General features: G+C 41.1%; 1 protein-coding gene across 1 annotated transcript in view; it reads left to right on the forward strand.

Moving 5' to 3' along the window:
• reln (reelin) overlaps positions 1-20,879 on the forward strand; it is a 1,039,407-nt gene that overhangs the window by 533,112 nt on the left and 485,416 nt on the right. Inside the window, exons 18-19 of the mRNA XM_053500241.1 lie at positions 6,694-6,902; positions 8,364-8,492. Of these exons, the coding sequence (XP_053356216.1) occupies positions 6,694-6,902; positions 8,364-8,492 (338 nt within the window). The remainder of the gene's footprint in view (positions 1-6,693; positions 6,903-8,363; positions 8,493-20,879) is intronic.

Raw genomic sequence — 20,879 nt, forward strand, 5'->3', positions numbered from 1 at the left:
AGTAAAAATTACAGTAGTATCCTGTAGGTGATTCCTGTCCTGATAACAGGCGCTGACCCTGTGGAACTGTTTAGTTCTGTTAGTATTGTGTTCAGGTGTGAATGTTTATGGGGATTTAATCTGTCTCTGCTGCCGCATCTATTCACCGTAGTGATAAGTGATTAATGCCCCATCAGATCTTTGATGGGGAAACGTTATGCTGGTTAAATGACTAAAGACATACTGATCCGTATGAACAGATATTTGTTTCAGATATTATGCGTTATTAATCGATTTGTTATGCCAATTTTTGACTATCAGCGAAAAAAAACATCAAAAATATAACGAAAACAAACTCAAGCAGGAGTTAAATTTCAAGCTTTACTTTGCAGCAAAATATTATCTACCAGTGTATTAAACGGAAATAGATAAAAACACCATAATGTAAAATACTCTACATAGCCCGCATTTGTATTCCATACCTACAACGACTGGTATAGATAAATTACAGATATTACCGTGTCTTTAAGTATTATTAAGGATGTCGTGAAAAATATTGCAATAAGTAGTTTTATTAATCAATTAATTTAATAATTAATTAAAAATAGCATAAGCATCATGGATTGTGTATTGAGGGATTTAAATCTGTTTTATGAATCGTTTTTTATCCCTCTTTTTTACCACATCATCTATTTATGAAACTATGTTGACATAAGTTATGTTATATATATATTAAATATAGTAACCGGCTGCTTGGACACTGCAGTTAACTGAAGCAGTCAATGCTCCATCTGGCGGAATTATACAGCATTGCAACCATCTTTTTAGAAAGCGCATGGGGGCGTTTATGGGGCGGGGCATCGTTAACTACGTCATCGCGGGGGATCACATTCCGTGCACGGATCGATCATGGTCCTGTCACGGTCCTTTCATGGACCTATCATGCTCCAAGCGGCTGTTTGACGTGGCTCCCACTGTATAAGGACCGAAGTATGTTACTGTGGTGAAAGGTATAAGACAGTTGATCTGTGTCAATGGTCTGTTCTTTCCCCCCTTTTCAGTTTGGAACAACTCTTTAATCATCCTTCTCATCAGTTCTTAAAAGTCTTGACATTGGTGATGTCTTTAGCTTATTTGTGGCTTGGGCTTGGGCTGGATTAGCTTAGACTTTTGACGAGTTTCCTCGTCGAATCATTGTTCTGATTCAAGGTCAGCAATTGATTGGTCTGATTCACGCCATGCTTTTTGGCCATGCTTCATATTTTTGTTCTCTTAATCATAATTCCACGGGGGGGGGGGGGGGATAATACTTCACACTCGTTCAAATTCCGGGACCCTCCTTTCATGACTTTTCTTAGATCTGTGAGCTTAATCACCCTGCATGCTAAAACTTTCAAAATCACACCAGTAAAAGCCAGTAGAAAGCTATTTTGCTCTTATTTTACGTGGAATTGCTGACAGCTGTGTGGCGGAATAACATTTCCTTCCTTTTCCAACCTGCGATTCTCATTTCTTTCAGCAGATGGCGCAAGGGATCGTGCATACTATCTAAGCATCATATATATATATATATATATATATATATATAAGGAGATTTAGGGATTTAGCTCTACTTAATTTTATAACGTTTTAAGAAAATTCATTAGTTTGTTTATTCTATTTCAAGCTTCTGAACTTCTCGGATGTGTGTTTAGTGTGACAATGCTTTAGATGGGGCAGGAGCAGCGATTTAGTTCTGAACTCGCTTCTATGAAATTATCGCTAAAACAATGTAAAGAACCCTCCTGAGGATATAAAGCTTTATTATTGCGATTGAATAAATCAGATCTACCACAGCAGATAATAAAGTATGCTATGTCATAAGCGAAGCAAACACCACGATTCACTATGTCATAACCGAAGCAAACACAATCATTCGATGTTGCTAGGCAACGGACTACATGCCTATTCAGAAATGTGGAAATGTGGAAGTGATGTGTGGCCACTTAATAGGTGCTTTTCCACTGCATAGTACGGCACGGCACGGTTCAGTTCAGCTTACTTTTGGGGGGTTTTCACTGGGAACAGTACCTGGTACCTGGTCCTTATTTTAGTACCACCTCAGCCGAGGTTCCAAGCGCGCCGAACCGTTACCAAAACGTGACGTGTAAACTCTGCTGGTCACCGATTGGCCGGAAAAAATTGTCATTACTGCGTCACTGAACTTGCGACACGAGACACAACAGAACCACTAGTATTATTAGCACAGCCAGCGAAGGATCGGACGCACCTTTTTGTACTGTATTAACTAAATAAATGGCTGTTTCATGGTCTATTGAGGAAGTACAGACGTTCCTCTCGTTGGTAGCCGAGGAGCGGATCCAGCGAGAGCTTGATGGGCGACGCGGAATGAAAAAGTTTTTCAGGAGGTCGCTAAGCTCTTGGCTGCACACGGCTACCATCGGACTTACAAACAGTGTAGGGACAAGTTAAAAAAAATGAAGAGCGACTACAGAGGTATAAAGGACCACAACAGCCGGAGTGGTTCAAACAGGCCAAATGGCCAAATGGACGCAAATGGACGCAATCTACGGAGGCAGACCAACGAGCAAAGGAAGGGAGGGTGCCCTGGACTCGGCCACGCCATTGTTGTTGGAGAACACGATCGAGGATGGTACGTTGTGTTTTTATAACGCTTGAAATCGTAACTTTACTGGTTTAATTGACCGTCGATGCTTATTTTATATCGCAATTTGACTGTAAAATCATGGCCTAATGAAGCACAAACTCCTAGTAGCTAACATGTATCAGTGGTAGTGCTATTGTTCATGATGTTCATGTTTTTTTTGTTGTTGTTGTGTTGCAGTAATTTGTGCATTCCCAACTGATTAGACAAACTTTGCGTTTCAGACTCATTGTCCACGATCGATTCACTTGCACTTTCTACATGCAACGACGACGACTCCTCTTCCCAAGCGGTGCTAGCAGCGTCTCCACCACGCCCGCCAACACCATCGGCCTCCAGCTGCACGACGACACCGCAGCGTGTGTTAACGGGTACAATACACATTTGATATTTCATATATCAATATGTACAAATAGGATATCACAATATAGGATATATATCCTTATATACCGTGTCTCATGAATTACTGTTGCTTACCATAAATAGTTTAATACCATAAATAATATTATACAATACCATAGATACTGTAAATGTGATAGAGTAAAATCAAATGAATTTCAAAAATAATTTCTCTCATTTTCACTCCAATTTTCTATGCTTTGGTCCAGGCAAGAGGAAACGGAGCCTGCACCATCAGGAACATCTTGCTGCATTAAGAGAGATGCAGGTGGCAGACATTGAGCAGCAGGAGCTGAACCGTGCCCAGAGGGAGCGCCACTTGCAGATGGCACTGGAAGAGGCTAAACAAGCGAGGGAGCAGGAAGCGGCCTTGAGGGCAGAGGAACACTCTCAGACGGCTGCTTTCAATCAAGCATTCCTCAATGTTATGGGGATGCTTTTCCAGGCAATGAGTGGCCGACGGGAAGAGAACTCTCTTGCTGACTAATGCCATAGGTGTTTTGTTTTTGTGTTTGTTTTTTAATAATGTTTGCACTACATGTCTGCACACTGTTAACAGTTTCTTCTGTTAACGTTAAAATTTATTTTGTTCTACTTGTCTGTTGTATGTCCGTTGTGCACTACGTACATGTGCACACTGTAAAGTTTACAGTTTATATTTTCACTTTTTGCACTTTGTAGATTTTTAGTGTTTTTTGGTCATATTGTTAACTGTAAAATTGTGTTGTGCTTCAATAAAAATCTGATCAGATACATGTAGCCCAAGACAATATTTAAGATTTATTATTGCATGAGCAGGTAAAGTACCTCCTGATAAAGACAAATGGTTAATGCCGCCACAATACAAACCAAAAAAAAAACAAGGAGTACATTGTAAAGTTTGAAATGGTATTTAAAAAATGTATTGATAATACACTTTACAGAACATGCTACGTGAATAGTTAGCTACTCAAGTAATGCATCAGACCTGCACGGACATCCCTGCCCTCCTCCTCTACAGCCTGTGGCACTGCCACCACAGTCTCTGCTGCTGGGGGTAAATCCCAAGCATTCTCATAGGCCTCACCATGACTTTCACAAAGGTTATGTAGAGCACAACATGTCACCACCATGGACTTCACAAGGTTAACAGCACAGTCATTTCTTTTCATAATGCATCGCCATCTTCCTTTTAATCGACCTAAGGCATTTTCAACAACTACGCGTGCTCTGCAGATTTTCATGTTGTAGACCTGCTGTTCTGCTGTCAGGTGTCCAGTGTCAATGAATGGTTTTAAGAGCCAGTTCTGCAGGGGATAGGCAGAGTCTCCTAGAATGTAGTAGCCAGCATTCACCCCACCTATGTTTCTGGTGTTAGCTGGTATGTGGTTTCCACGGCTTGCCAACTCCCACAGTGTTGAAAGTCTCAAAACCCGAGCATCATGCAGGCTTCCAGGCAGTCCTGTGAAAACATTCCAGAAAAGTCCCTTTCCATCTACAACACCTTGAAGGATGATGGAGTGCCAGCCTTTACGGTTGAAATAGTCACAGTGATATTCCTCTGGTGCTATGATGGGGATGTGTGATCCATCAATAGAACCAATACAGTGTGGGAGCCCCCACCTGTTCTCAATGTAGGCAGCCATTTCTTTAAACTTTTCCTGATCTGGATAACGAATTAGCTCTGGGACCAACAGGGTTTCTGCTGCTGCACAGAACTCCTGAACACACCGACACACAGTTGTTATGCTTACACCAAAAAGATTTCCAACACTTCTGTACTCAGCACCTGTTGCAAGCTTCCACAGTGCGATGGCTATTCTTTTCTTTAAAGGTACACACACACGGAAGTTTGTGTCCCGTCGCTCCATCGCTGGACGCAGTTTGTTGCATAAGTGGATGAATGTTTCTTCAGACATTCTAAAGTTCTCCAGCCACTGAGTGTTTGTAAAACCGGAAACAATCACATCCCACCACTCTGAAGCACGGTTAAATGTTCAAACAGATGGTCTGTTCCGGCGACTTTTTTGCAAAATGTGGAAGATCTGTAATATACAGAATCTGCATTTTAATGTTACACTGGCAGTTAAGTTTATTATATGCTTAGCAACAGTGATAAAAGTTAGCTAGTGATGAGCTTTTTTTTAGATGCTTACCCTTGTGCGTCGCCGAGATAACAAGTTGTCGGTGTCTTCGTGTTGTTGTAAAAGTTCCCAAACTCTCTTGTCTTTTTTAGCTGTGTTTTCTTTGGCTGCCATCAGCCTCTTTTGAAACAAACTCCTTCGTCTTGCTGTTAAAAACATCCACATGCCGAGAATGAAGAACACCATTCCGTCCATATGCTCCATTGTTGTGTGTTTGTTGTGGCGCGGTTAGATGATGTCACGGCAGTAGAGGCGGCGCAACTATGACGACACGTGAATAATCACGGCCACTCTAAAGCGGTACTAAACTGCAGTGGAAACGCAAACTGAGTCGAACTGAGCCGTGCGGTGTCGTGCCGAGCCGTGCCGAGCCGAGTCGTACCACTCAGTGGAAAAGCGCCAAATGAGAACTTAACCTTATCTTAACCCCTGCAATTATGCCCTGCCCTTCATCAAAATTTTTAGATGTTTTGTTCCTCAAGCCATTTAATTATCACGTTTGCTACGTTGTAAGGTAATCTATCATTGTGAAAAAGCATTGTTTGTCACCAAACTGTTCTTGGATAGTTGTGAGAAGTTGTTTTTATGGGATGTTTTTGTACCATTCTTTATTCATGGCTGTATTCACAGGACTGATACTAGTGCTCACCTTCTTACATTGCAAGAAGGGCAGCAAAGTAGCCACTTCTCTCCAGAAAAAAAAAACATCAGGGACAGACTGATTTTGCAACGAATAAGAAAGTTGACTGCTGAGGACTGGGGTAAAGTTATTTTCTCTGATTTTTTTAAGGCATTCTGAGAAAATATTGTCAGGAGAAGAAAAGTTGAGCACTACCATTTAACAAAACTCCAAGCATTTGATTATGCAAAATAGCTTGCTATCAGCCTGGATTTGGCCCAGAAGTTGATTGACAGCATGGACGGGCAGATTGCAGAGGTCTGGGAAAAATGGGTCACCATTGCATCTATTGACTCTTTGCATAAACTTTATGTGTTGGGGGGGTGAGGGCTTTGACACTTATGGAATGCTTGTAATTATAATTCAATGTACCATAGTAACATCTGACAAAAAGATAAAAAAAAAAAAAAACAGAAGCAGCAGACTTTAAAAATGTAAAAATTAATATTTGTGTCATTCTGTGTTTGGCCATAGCTGTTTGTTGCAAAACCTTTTAATATTGAATAGATATCCTATAGTCTAAGTCAATATTATTATGCTTAATATATAAGCATAATGTTCTGCTTTATATAGATTTTGGTTTGCTAACTTGAGTAAATCTACCTTTGCACACTATCCCCTGATTTTTGGCCTTGGAATTAGTGTCTTCTTCTAAGGAGGGTCAGACAACTACATGCTTGCAACAACTATGGCTGAAAATAACTTCACTTCACACATCACCCTTTCTACAATGTGTTATAATTTAGTTTGTCTTAAATGTTTTTCTTTCCCGTTCTTTCCTTGCTATACTGTTGTCTCTATGGTTACCTTTATTTCCCTTTCAGTACCATTTTTCCTGTTTCTCTTAGATCCCTAATGTGGTGTCAGTGGCTTTGCCTACAGAGCTTCAGACTCCTCTGACTCGGTTCTGTCTGGAGCAGAGATCTCATGCTGGAGTCAATCGTCATGTCTGGGCACTGAATTACCTGCACTTACTTCCACTGATGCCTGATGCCTACACACATATGGCCCAGTTTTCTATTGATCTTGGATGTGGCTCCTACAAGCCTACTAACAGGTGTCCACTCTTACCTGGGAGGCTATTATTTGATGTATCTTGTATATGTTCAATATAACTCTACTAACTTACTTGATGCATAGAACAAAATAGTACAGTGGAACCTTGGATTGTGACTACCTTGGTCTGTGAGCGTTTCGTAAGCGCAGCAAAATTTGTAATACATTTTTACTTGATAAATGGGAAATCCAGCACTGCTTGCAGTATATATATATATAATGTATAAACAGCATCCCTGCACATTTCCATCCATGCATGTTACTGTTCAAACAAAGTGGTCTAACTGCATAATGTTGCCCTGAGGCAACAAATAAAAAAAACACAATTTTAATATATAAATAAAGAAAAAAAAGCATCTTTACTCAATCAAACATGATTCTTCACATATTTATGCACATCACAGATATTTTTATAAAATAATTCTTTTTTTATTTAAACGTTTTCCTAATAGTATGTACTATGGTCCCAAAACCATGGTCCTAAAAAGGACTGTTTTACCCTAAGACAAAAGGTCAAACCCACACCCACTTTAAATTTCATAGCTCACAGACTTAGCAGCAGGGTTTAAGTGTGATGTTTTACTTAAAAAAAATAACAAGACAGGAAAAGTGACAGGACCATGACAGGTCCTCCGTGATGTAAACACAGAGGTATTTTAAGCTGTCCACTCTCTCCATTGGGCTCTTATTTATGAGGCGGGTCTGGTAGTTCCTCTCCTGCTTTGTACTGAATTCCACTATTAACTGATGTTTCTTGCTGACAATTGATTTAGAAGAAGATTGTTCCTCACAACATAGCTTAGTTTACATGAGCATTTTTTCATTACCATACCTTTATTTTTCTTATATAATTAAATAAATAAATAAATAGTTAAATAAATAATTGGTATATAATCACAATGTATTTTTGATGCTGTAAGGAAGACACTTGTTCAGACAAAAACTAATAACAATAATCATGACCTAAGTAATTGTTGAAGTTACATTATAAAGAATTAAATAACAGTAGAAATAACCGCTATGCTTAATAGTAACAATTATAGCATTTCCACATGCACAATGTAACAATAACTCAAAGGATTGGGGCAAAATTATTTGGCCATTTCCCCAAGGCTTACCTGGGGGAAAAAAGGTTAGACTTGGAGCAATAGAAAAATAAGTCATGATGTCTTATGGGTCTGAATTAACACTATTCCATGGTGCCCCATTTACAAGTTTCTGGATGCAGTGTTATGATCGCAGTATTACTACAGTTGTGTGTTGTTTTTCTTCTTCTAGGCATAGTAACCTTTTATTAACCTGATAATATTTAAGATTTACTGTATAGCCTTGTTTAGAGTAATATTGTTTCATATATTATGAAAAAACAGCTATTATAAACAGTTGAGAAAATACTTGCTAAAAAGTCTAAAATATTAATTTTTGTCCTTTCTTTGTTTACTTTGATATATTTTAATGACAGTGTCCACCTGCAGTTCTCTACCAATCAAGGTAGATCCTGGTCCCTTTTGCACATGGAGTGTTTACCTGAGATATGTTCTGGACCACATCTTCCCCACAGCACAATCTACTCATCTGACAGCTACAGTGGGTCTGTCCATTCACAAACACAAGCCTGGATATTTCTTTTTGTTAGCTTGTTCTATTTAATGTTTCGAATTCTGTCCCTGTCAATACTCTCATAATATTAATTTTACCATTTTACCTATATGTTGAAACACAAAAAGATTACAAGTAACATAATGCTTCTTTTAACTGAAGTTATTTGCAGCTATTTTGACTTACTTAAAAAAATGTGTAAAAAAAAACTTGCATCGTGCTGTTCCCAAACCAGGTCGTGATGTATTCCAACCAAAAGTACCAAATCTTTTACCTTTTTACATACATATGGTACTCAACCAGAATAAGGGTTTTACCACCTTGTCTCCCAGCGACGGCATTAGTGTTGTGCATTTGCTGGCTTTACCGCTGAGGGTCGCTATATGACTATACATACAGTGGTGTGAAAGACTATTTGCCCCCCATTCCTGATTTCTTATTCTTTTGCATGTTTGTCACACTTAAATGTTTCTGCTCATCAAAAAACGTTAACTATTAGTCAAAGATAACATAATTGAACACAAAATGCAGTTTTTAAATGAAGGTTTACGTTATTAAGGGAGAAAAAAAACTCCAAATCTACATGGTCCTGTGTGAAAAAGTGATTGCCCCCCTTGTTAAAAAATAACTTAACTGTGGTTTATCACACCTGAGTTCAATTTCTGTAGTCACCCCCAGGCCTGATTACTGCCACACCTGTTTCAATCAAGAAATCACTTAAATAGGAGCTACCTGACACATAGAAGTAGATCAAAAGCACCTCAAAAGCTAGACATCATGCCAAGACCCAATGAAATTGAGGAACAAATGAGAACAAAAGTAGTTGAGATCTATCAGTCTGGTAAAGGTTATAAAGCCATTTCTAAAGCTTTGGGACTCCAACGAACCACAGTGAGAGCCATTATCCACAAATGGCAAAAACATGGAATAGTGGTGAACCAAAATTGCCACACACGCAATTTTATGTTAATAAAATTCCAGACATTCCAGGGTGGCCTTTTATTGTGGGCAGTATAAGGTACACCTGTGCACTACTCATGATGTCAGATCAGCATCTTAATGTGGCACACCTGTGAGGTGGGATGGATTATCTCAGCAAAGCAGAAGTGCTCACTATCACACATTTAGACTGATTTGTGAACAATGTTTGAGAAAAATGGTAATATTGTGTATCTGGAATGAATTTTAGATCTTTAAGTCCATCTCATGAAAAATCGGAGCAGAAACAAAGGTGTTGCGTTTATATTTTTGTTGAGTGTATATGTATACAGTGGTGTGAAAAACTATTTGCCCCCTTCCTGATTTCTTATTCTTTTGCATGTTTGTCACACAAAATGTTTTTGATCATCAAACACATTTAACTATTAGTCAAAGATAACACAAGTAAACACAAAATGCAGTTTTTAAATGATGGTTTTTATTATTTAGGGAGAAAACAAATCCAAACCTACATGGCCCTGTGTGAAAAAGTGATTGCCCCCCTTGTTAAAAAATAACTTAACTGTGGTTTATCACGCCTGAGTTCAATTTCTGTAGTCAACCCCAGGCCTGATTACTGCCACACCTGTTTCAATCAAGAAATCACTTAAATAGGAGCTACCTGACACAGAGAAGTAGACCAAAAGCACCTCAAAAGCTAGACATCATGCCAAGATCCAAAGAAATTCAGGAAAACAAAAGTAATTGGGATCTATCAGTCTGGTAAAGGTTATAAAGCCATTTCTAAGGCTTTGGGACTCCAGCGAACCACAGTGAGAGACATTATCCACAAATGGCAAAAACATGGAACAGTGGTGAACCTTCCCAGGAGTGGCCGGACGACCAAAATTACCCCAAGAGCGCAGAGACAACTCATCCGAGAGGCCACAAAAGACCCCAGGACAACATCTAAAGAACTGCAGGCCTCACTTGCCTCAATTAAGGTCAGTGTTCACGACTCCACCATAAGAAAGAGACCGGGCAAAAACGGCCTGCATGGCAGATTTCCAAGGCGCAAACCACTTAAGCAAAAAGAACATTAAGGCTCGTCTCAATTTTGCTAAAAAACATCTCAATGATTGCCAAGACTTTGGGGAAAATACCTTGTGGACCGACGAGACAAAAGTTGAACTTTTTGGAAGGTGCGTGTCCCGTTATATCTGGCGTAAAAGTAACACAGCATTTCAGAAAAAGAACATCATACCAACAGTAAAATATGGTGGTGGTAGTGTGATGGTCTGGGGTTGTTTTGCTGCTTCAGGACCTGGAAGGCTTGCTGTGATAGATGGAACCATGAATTCTACTGTCTACCAAAAAATCCTGAAGGAGAATGTCCGGCCATCTGTTCGTCAACTCAAGCTGAAGCGATCTTGGGTGCTGCAGCGGGACAATGACCCAAAACATACCAGCAAATCCACATCTGAATGGCTGAAGAAAAACAAAATGAAGACTTTGGAGTGGCCTAGTCAAAGTCTAGCCTGAATCCTATTGAGATATTGTGGCATGACCTTAAAAAGGCGGTTCATGCTAGAAAACCCTCAAATTACAACAATTCTGCAAAGATGAGTGGGCCAAAATTCCTCCAGAGCGCTGTAAAAGACTCGTTGCAAGTTATCGCAAACGCTTGATTGCAGTTATTGCTGCTAAGGGTGGCCCAACCAGTTATTAGGTTCAGGGGGCAATTACTTTTTCACACAGGGCCATGTAGGTTTGGATTTTTTTTCTCCCTAAATAATAAAAACCATCATTTAAAAACTGCATTTTGTGTTCAATTATGTTATCTTTGACTAATAGTTAAATGTGTTTGATGATCAGAAACATTTTGTGTGACAAACATGCAAAAGAATAAGAAATCAGGAAGGGGGCAAATAGTTTTTCACACCACTGTATATATATATATATATATATATATATATATACAGTGGTTAATCAATCGGAATGTAGGTCCTACCGTCGCCGCGCTCGGCGGTACCGTTTGGCTTTGTGCGTTTGCTGGCTTTTACCGTTGAGTGGCGCTATATAACTACAGGCTGACCCTCATGCCTTAGTTCATTCTCTGCTGGATTAATGAGACACAGAGTTTTAGAACTGCTCGTAGTAGCGGATAAAATCAAGTAAAACATTGTAGTTAAACAAATTTATAATCACAGAACTAAAATGACGATACAAATGTAGAATTTAAATTAAATTAAATCTTATTAGGATCAAATTTAAACAAAATAAATGTTAACACAGTGAGCCTTTAAATTTTATCACGTGTAATTAGAAAAGACGCGTGTAGGGTTTTGTGTCGTCCTATATCTTGTGTTCTTTAAATTTATAGTAGATTTATTAACTAAAATAAATGACCATAAAAATTATAACATTGTCAGGACGTTCTACTGCGTCAGCTGATGTTGGTCATTCAGGTCCCGCTTGTGTTTGTGCGTTATTATAAGAATGAAATGCAGTAGACTGTTATGATCTGTAACGGATTCGACCCATGTTGCACGGGCGGCACCATAAAGCACGGACACGAGGCGAGGTCTTACGGGAAAAGGCTAATTTATTTAGGTAAAATGGGGAAGGAAAGTGTTGAAGGAGGGAGAAAGGAAAGAATGGGATAAAGGTTGTGCATGTGCAGTTCCGGGGGCTGTGCCACACTGGCATGCGGGCACACAGCTGATGCTAAGTGTTGGTGCGAGTGGCAGAACTGAGCACGCGGAGGCAGCGCTCCTGCACGCTCCCTCGTGACGGCGCTTCTCCCGCTGTCGATGGCTGGCGCGAGTTCTTGCTGACGCAAAAACCTAACCACACTTTTCCTCTTCAACAGCGGGGCTGCGAGGGCGGGCATGGTGCGGGAGTGAAGATGCCGCGGGAGTGAAGATGCCGCGGGAGCTCGCGCAGCTCTTTTTTGCGCTGTCCTCAGCGCGGAGATCAAAGGGCGGAATTCTAGTGTCCTTGTTTAAAGTCCCTGGGGCGCGTCACATCTCCCCACTGACATGCTTTTTTTTATATTCTCCATTACATCACGTACTTCCCAGACCTCAGACAAACCTCCGCGCCTTGCTTTTATAATGCGGAGCAAGCCCGAGATCATATTAACGTTAATTATCGCCAGCCGGCACAAATAGGCGGCCCCGTCCCTTTGCCGCCTATTCAGGGAGCCTACGGAGTGAGGGAGTAGTTATAGTAGATTTGGGCGTACACCCATCACACGCGCACGCCGTGGCAGATCATCATAATTGTCCTAAACTTGTATTTCATAAGGTTTTCCGAGCGGTGGTACAGCGCAACGGGGGTCATTATTTACTATTAAACATTAAACGAATTTACAAAGCTTAATGCGTGCGATTAAGCGCTGATTCTACGTAGGAAAGTAAAGAAGAGGATCCTGATGCTCAACATTCCGGAGACCAAACCCCATTTAAATTAAATTAACAAATATTGCATGTAAATAACAATAGCCCACGTTTAAAAAAGCATTTTTATTTAGATTATAAAAAAATAATCCTGCATCTGTTTTAGGTGTTCCAGCTGCCACTGTTCTAAAATTCAAATTAAATCAAATCTTATTAGGATAAAATTTAAGCACAATAAATGTTAACACAGTGAGCCTTTTGATTTTATCACTTGTAATTAGAAAAAAAGCGTGTATGGATTTGTGTCATCTTATTTCTTGTGTTCTTTAAATTTATAGTAGATTTATTAACTGAAATAAATGACCATAAAATTTAAACAGTGTTAGGACGTTCTACTGCGTCAGCAGATGTCGGTCTTTCAGCCCCGCTTGTATTTTTGCGTTATTATAAGAATGAAATGCAGTAGACTATTATGATTTGTAACGGGTTCGACCCATGTTACTCAAACAACTCAATTCAGGTGTAAGTAAATGGATAGAAAGTAAATGTCTGTGCTGTTTGGGGGAGGGACGTGCTAATGATTTGGTCGGCTCTGTGTGTGTGTGTGAGAGAGAGGGGTGTCGCGGTCGTTTTCAGTGAAACAAAGGCTCAGCTGAAAAATGTTAGGGACATCAGTCACTTAACCCCCAATAAAAGGTATTTGAGTGTTATGATAGTTGTAATATAACAGATGCGCACTGAATACTAAACCTAAACCAGGCACGGAGATTAATGAACCAAGATAGCCCCCATACCCGTTTAAAAAAAATAAATAAATAGAAATACCAAAGAATATTATTGTGTATAGACTGATTAAAAACAATGCAATTTATGCTATCATAAGGAAAATAACAAGTTCTTCCATTCTAATGATTAAAAAAGATAACAATGTCAACTTTAGAATCTAGAATCCAGGAGATTAAAATTACACAAATTGAAATCACTGAAAGTCTCCAGAAGAGCCTCAGATTCAAGAGGTTTTTAAAGTGGGGAGAAGTGCATTTCAGTTCCTCTGAATGTATAGGTGAGAACAGCCGATTCACACCTGGGGAGGGTGGATAATTTGTATTTGAATGTTGTCTGGCACTGTAAAGCACTATAGTGACACTAAAAGAACAACCCAGGATTAATAGGAATTTTTATACTGCATAAACATTATTTAGCACAAAAAAATTCCTCGCGCTCGGGAAAACTATGCGTGCGGTTGAGCGCTGGTTAGACTATAGGAAATTAAATCGGAGGGTTTTTATTTAGAATATTAAAAAAATAACCTGCGTCTATTTTTAGGCGTGCCAGCTGCCACTTTTTAGTTAGAAGTTTTCAATACAAAGCTTATAATGCCCACATGACATGACGGAATAAGGCACGGCTGGTGATGATTGGGGTTTGTTGGGTTACAGTGGATTTTACTACGCGGTGTGAGTGCAATGGCCATCCGTCTGCTCGCGCTGACTCTGCTCTCCGCGGATGGCCGTACCGCCCCCCTCCCACCTCTCGCTCCTTTGAAGTCCCTGGGGCGCGTTCCATTTGCCCTGCTTGCATGCCGCACTTCCGCGTTGTTGCACGCGCACTGCATACACAGCGCGTAGTAAAATCCACTGTAGCCCAAAAAAACCCAGAGTATTTTATAGCGTGGGGTGCAAGCCCGGGCAACGATAGCAACGATAGCTCACCAGTCATGTGTAATTCTGCGGTCCCGCTGCTTCGCATGTCTGAAGGGGAGGCCGCCTAACTAGTGAGCGAGGAGCGATATTGATTTGGGCGCACGCCGTGACAGGCTGAAAAAACTGTGTCAGATTAATGTGCAAAAACTATATAAGACTACATGCCTTTATAAGACTTAACTTTTATTTAGGCGCACTCACAATAACGAAAAAACTTAATGATTTTGTAAGTGTTGTGATTTTGTAAGTGTTGTAAGCTGCGCTGTTCTGTATTGTTTTTGGTGAACTTGAGCGCGTCAGAAAATGAACGCAAACGTTTTTTTAAATTGTCAGAGTCAGTCTGCTTGCTGTTTTCCCGACGCGTTCATAATCATTAGTCTACTTCTGCTGGTGCGCTCTGAAAAACTTCATGCATGCGGCTGAGCGCTGATTAAAACTATGGAGTAAATTAAAGAGGAGAATCACGATGCCGAGTCGAAGTCCTGAGCCCAAACCTCATTTAAATTAAATTAACAAATATTATAAGTAAAAAAACAATAGCCCATGTTTAGAAACCATTTATAAATTCTTTCCGACATGAGTTGGCCCGGTGTTATGCGCAGAGCGCCGGGAGATTTCCTGAAGCCAGAAATCACTGGGCATGTTTTCTAAATAGCCGCTATCTTTAATAACTGATGGAGGTTTTCAGCTGTATACACACGCATTCCTGCCTAAACAACTCTTAAAACTACACCTGTAACCCAATAAACAGTAATATTTCAAACATTCTGCAGGCTGATATTTGGAGAAAGGAAAGAATAATGAATAAACCAGTTGTTGGGTCAAAATAACCCAACCAGGTGTTCATTTGTAAACTACATCTCATATGAGCCAACATGAGCAACCCAACAATGTGTTTAAAGTACCTAAAATAATCCAGAACTTAAATAACAATAAACCCATACAGAGATACGCTGTATAACGGTCACTGTTGTATTTACGGCAACGAGCGAAAATGTCACTTTGCGCCACCTGGCGGCCATTTTACGAATGACTTTGAAATGCAACTGATTTATTTTGGCCGCTGACGTTTTTACGCAGCGGTGAGCGCGACGGTAATAACCATTCCAATTGATCAACTACTGTATATAACGCATGCACTTCTTGTTTTTACACCGAGTGTCACGTCATCACAACTGAGCCAAAGTTTTTTCTCTCTCTGGCGCTGCAGGTATTCATCTCTCCTGCTCAGTCTTAGTGCTCATCTCTTACTGGTATAATCAATCTGTGTGTGTGTGTGTGTTTTTCTTTCTCTTGCGCTGCAGAGTGTGTGTGTTGTGTGTGTGCACATAATTTGACACCGCCAGTTCACACACACACACACACACGCCCTCTTTCTCTCTCGCCTTTACTATGTGTCAGTGTTTGAGTGGGTGTGTTATGTGTGTGTGTTTTTCTTTCTCTTGTGCTGCAAAGTGTGTGTGTTATGTGTGTGCGCGCATAATTTGACACCGCGCAGGTTTGCACACACACTCTCTCTCGTCGTTAGTGTGTGTCAGTTTTTGAGTGTGTGTGTGTGTGTTATGTGTGTGCGCGTGCATAATTTGACACCATGCCGGTTCACACTCTCTCTCTCTCTCTCTCTCTCACCTTTAATGTGTGTGTGTGTGTGTGAAACAGAGAGGGGGTGCTTCACCAAATCAGAGATGCTGCGTGAAAACGCTATGGGAACATCCTTTTGTGTTGCCGGTTGTGAAGCATGTGTGTGCCAAACACGCCAAATTTTGGCATATATAACCTCGGTCAGGTGACATCATCTGATGAAGCGCACCTGCAGGTTATAAATAGGAGTGAACCGGGAACATTCCTCAGATAAATTTTTCCTGACAAGGACGTCCAGTCTTGCAGGCAGTGCGGCATTGGAGCGCAGCATCTCGTTCCCACCTTTTCAGGGAACAGGGTTACTGCAAAGTAACCCGAGATGTTCCCTTTTAAAGGCTATACTCGATGCTGCGTGAAAACGCTATGGGAACGAGAATACCAACGCCACCGCACTCCAAGTGTCTGGAACCCAAGGTTGTGAAGCGTGTGCGCACAAAGGCAGAGGAGGTCTCGGAACAATCTCTGGGAGGCTGATTCAAGGACCTGTGAGCCCGGAGTAGCATGAACATCCAGACTATAGAATCTCACAAATGTGTGCGGAAAGGACCAACTGCCGCATGACACACTTGCTGCAGGGAAAACCCTCTTGCCAGCACAATAGATGAGGCAATCCCCCTGATTGGATAAACCCTGATTCCTCAAGGCGAAGTGAGACCACGCGCCTCGTAGGCTAGGGCAATAGCATCTTTCCCTGATGTGATGAAAAAAGGCTGCTCTGACTTACACCACTAGCTAGTGCGGTGGACGTAAATCTGAAGAGTGCATACTGGAGATAGTAGGTGAAACCTATCCTGCTCCGTAGCTGTAAAAGGCAGAGGACAGAAGGCTTCGAGGGTGCATTGTCAAGAATAAAAATAGTTCAGGTGAGGATGCTGAATAGCTCTGACTAGCCCAGGGGCAAAGTCTAGGCAGGAAGGGAAGCCTGCAGATCTCCCAAAGTGATTTATAAGAAAAACCATCCTGAGGGTCAGAAGCCAGACAGGCGCTGACTCTAGTGGTTTGGGAGGGGTGTCAGCCAGTCCCCATCCATCAGAACATGACAAGCCGAAATAGCGGCTATGTACATTCCGAGGGTACTAGGGCATAAGCCCGAGTAACTTCTTGCAGAACTCCAGCACTGAAACAATTTGGCAGTGGACTGGGTCTACATGTTCCGCCATGCACCAAATCAAATCAAATTCAAATTCAAATTTTATTTGTCACATACACAGTCATACACAGTACGAAATGTAGTGAAAAACTTACACGACCGCCAGTGACCTTAAAAAGAGAATTGAAGCTTATAATAGTAGTAAATATGAATAAAAGAAATACGATAGAAAATATAAATAAAAAAATAAAATAAATTTAACTAGGAAAAATAGAACTAAAAATAGAAACTGAAAATAAAAATGTGCTGTACAAATAGAAATATAATGGTGTGCAAATATGCATAGAAAAAGTGATTTTGTGCCAAGGTTATTAAAGTGTCTTTGTGCAATGGTCCAGAATGTAAACGTAAACATGTAGTGTAGATGTGCGTGGAGTTGTCCATAGTGTCCATGTATGACTTGCCCTGTGCCCAAAGCAGAACTGGTGTGCTAGCTCACTCAAGCGGCGCGAGCACAGTTTGCCCCGGTGATTATGTACGAGACTACCCTAGTGTCGTCCACTCGCACTAAGGCATGATAGCCTCTTAACTGCTGGAGGAGGTGTTTCAGGGCCAAAAAAAAGCCATCAGTTTGGGGCAATTGATGTGCCACGTGAGAAGATGGCCTCTCCAGTTCCCTTGGGGTGGACGGCCATCTAAGACCGCACCCCAGCCCGTGAGGGAAACGTCTGTCGTTAGCATCTGCGACGACAAAAAGACGCACGTAGAGTGGGACCCAAAGTCAAAAACCGGGGTCTGAACCACATAGAAAGGGTACGAAGACCTTGGCGCGTAACCCTTATTTGCCTCGGGGTATGGCCCTGAGTATAATCCCCTTGCTTTTAGCCACAACTGAAACAATCTCATGTGCAGAGGCCCAAAGGTTGCATCGTGGACACAGCTGCCATGAGACCTACAAATATTTGAAAGTGATGAACAGTCACTTTCTGGCCTAGCTTGGTTTCCTTCAGGGTGTTGGAATGGATTTGACGCGCAGGAGACCCCTGTGCCCGCATTGCGATCACATCCTAGGTGACACCCAAAATGTTGTGTTCTGAGCAGGAAAGAGAACGCTTTTATGGCATTGAGTCTCAATCCAGGAACAGAGATGAGCTAGGACGACATCCCGATGTCGAAGCGCTAGCTCCTGAGACTGAGCCAGCATAGCTAGTCGTCTAATGTGCAGGTTAGCTAGACCAAATGGAAGGACCCGATACTGGTAAGCTTTGCCCCCGAAAGCGAACCTCAGGAACTTCTTGTGTTGTGGCAATATTTCCATGTGAAATATATGCGTCCTTCAGATCAATTGTCACAACCAATCCCTTGGTTGGATTGAGAGCAAACACTTTGACAGTCAACATTTTAAACCTGTCTTATTTTGGATAGCGGTTCAGCCCGCGAAGATCCAAAATCGGACACAGGTGGGGTATCAAGGAGGAATGCACGATCCTTATCCTTGATTTTCCAGTGAGATTTAGCCACAAGTAACTCTGCGGAACACCATCGCAGCCATAAAAACAGCCGATAGCATGAACTGTCTGCTTTGTTGCACAAAGAGACAGGTCTGTGGCTCAGCGTAATTCCAGGAACGACGTTGTAGAGCCCCGCCAGTGCTCAAGTCTTTCAGCAGGTCAGCCTGGTAAGCCTGCAAAACTGCCATGGTGTGCAGTAGAGCACCAGCCTTATCAGCTGCCTGAAGCTCTTCCCCACCAGGGAAGATGTCAGTCTACACGGCTTGGTGAGGAGTGTATGCTTCTTTTCAGGAAGCATGATGTCCCAGGAGATATAGCCCAAGCGTCTCTTCTAACTGAAAAGTGGACGGAAAACTTCCTGATCCGGCGATGGCGTGGGAGAAAGGGGGATTCCTGTCTCGTGCACGTCTGCCAGATTGAACTGTTTAACCCAGGAATGCGCCGAAACAACGGTGTGGAGATCGCCCTCCGAAAGAGCGGAGGCATGGAATATTCGGTCCTTTGAAGACAAAAAGATCTGAGGACATGACATGACATCGACATGACACTATTTATGTGTAATAATAGTCATTTAGTCATTAAAGTCATTTAGTCATTTAAAGTCATTATAATGCATGATTTAACAGTAATATTAAGATAATAAAGTCAACACTAGTTGTGAGATTTTCAAAATAAAGGTAACAATATTGACTTTTTAATATTGTTATTATACTTATGCAATATAAAGATTAAGTCATATGCCAAGGAAGCATTTTTATTAACAATAGATTTACTAACCCTGCGCAAATGTGCCAGGCCTCACAGGTAATGGGTGGTTTGCACAACAAGAGTATCAAGCTAAAGAACTGTGAAAATCTCAGCAGGGGTGAATAACACCTCGTGACTTGCACCAGAAAATAAAAACATCAGTAATTTTAGTGTTAATACATTAATTTATACACAAATATCCCAACTATTTGTACTCACGTTTTAACTAATTTTTACTCATAGTGTTAGTGTATATACACACTCACCTAAAGAATTATTAGGAACACCATACTAATACGGTGTTCGACCCCCCCTTTCTCCTTCAGAACTGCCTTAATTCTACGTGGCATCGATTCAACAAGGTGCTGAAAGCATTCTCTAGAAACGTTGGCCTATATTGATAGGATAGCATCTTGCAGTTGATGGAGATTTGTTGGATGCACATCCAGGGCACGAAGCTCCCGTTTCACCACATTCCAAAGATGCTTTATTGGGTTGAGATCTGGTGACTGTAGGGGCCATTTTAGTACAGTGAACTACCATTTGAATGTCTCAACAGAAATTCGAGACTCATCAGACCCGGCAACATTTTCCAGTCTTCAACTGTTCAATTTTGGTGAGCTCATGCAAATTGTAGCCTCTTTTTCCTATTTGTAGTAGAGATGAGTGGTACCCGGTGGGGTCTTCTGCTGTAGTAGCCCATCCTCCTCAAGGTTGTGCATGTTGTGGCTTCAGAAATGCTTTGCTGCATATCTCGGTTGTAGGGAGTGGTTATTTCAGTCAAAGTTGCTCTTCTATCAGCTTGAATCAAGTCGGCCCATTCTCCTCTGACCTCTAGCGTCAACAAGGCATTTTCGCCCACAGGACTGCTGCATACTGGATGTTTTTACCTTTTCACACCATTCTTTGTAAACCCTAGAAATGGTTGTGCGTGAAAATCCAAGTAACTGAGCAGAATGTGAAATACTCAGACCGGCCCGTCTGGAACCAAGAACCATGCCACGCTCAAAATTGCTTAAATCACCTTTCTTTCCCATTATGACATTCAGTTTGGAGTTCAGGAGATTGTCTTGACAAGGACCACAACCCCTAAATGCATTGAAGCAACTGCCATGTGATTGGTTGTATAAATCCAGCATTAATGAGAAATTGAACAAGTGTTCCTTATAATCCTTTAATCCTTCACACAACTGTTTCCTCCACAGATGAGATGAAACACTGTTTGCCAACATTAATGTAGTTTGTATTTTTAAAAACACTGTTAGAACAACAACAACAACAACAACATTATTATTATTATTATTATTATTATTATTAGATATAGATATTTGATTTATTTCACATCAGTCCGTCACAAAAAAAAGACTT

This window comes from Clarias gariepinus, chromosome 7 (genome assembly GCF_024256425.1).
Source record: "Clarias gariepinus isolate MV-2021 ecotype Netherlands chromosome 7, CGAR_prim_01v2, whole genome shotgun sequence".
Taxonomy (NCBI): domain Eukaryota; kingdom Metazoa; phylum Chordata; class Actinopteri; order Siluriformes; family Clariidae; genus Clarias; species Clarias gariepinus.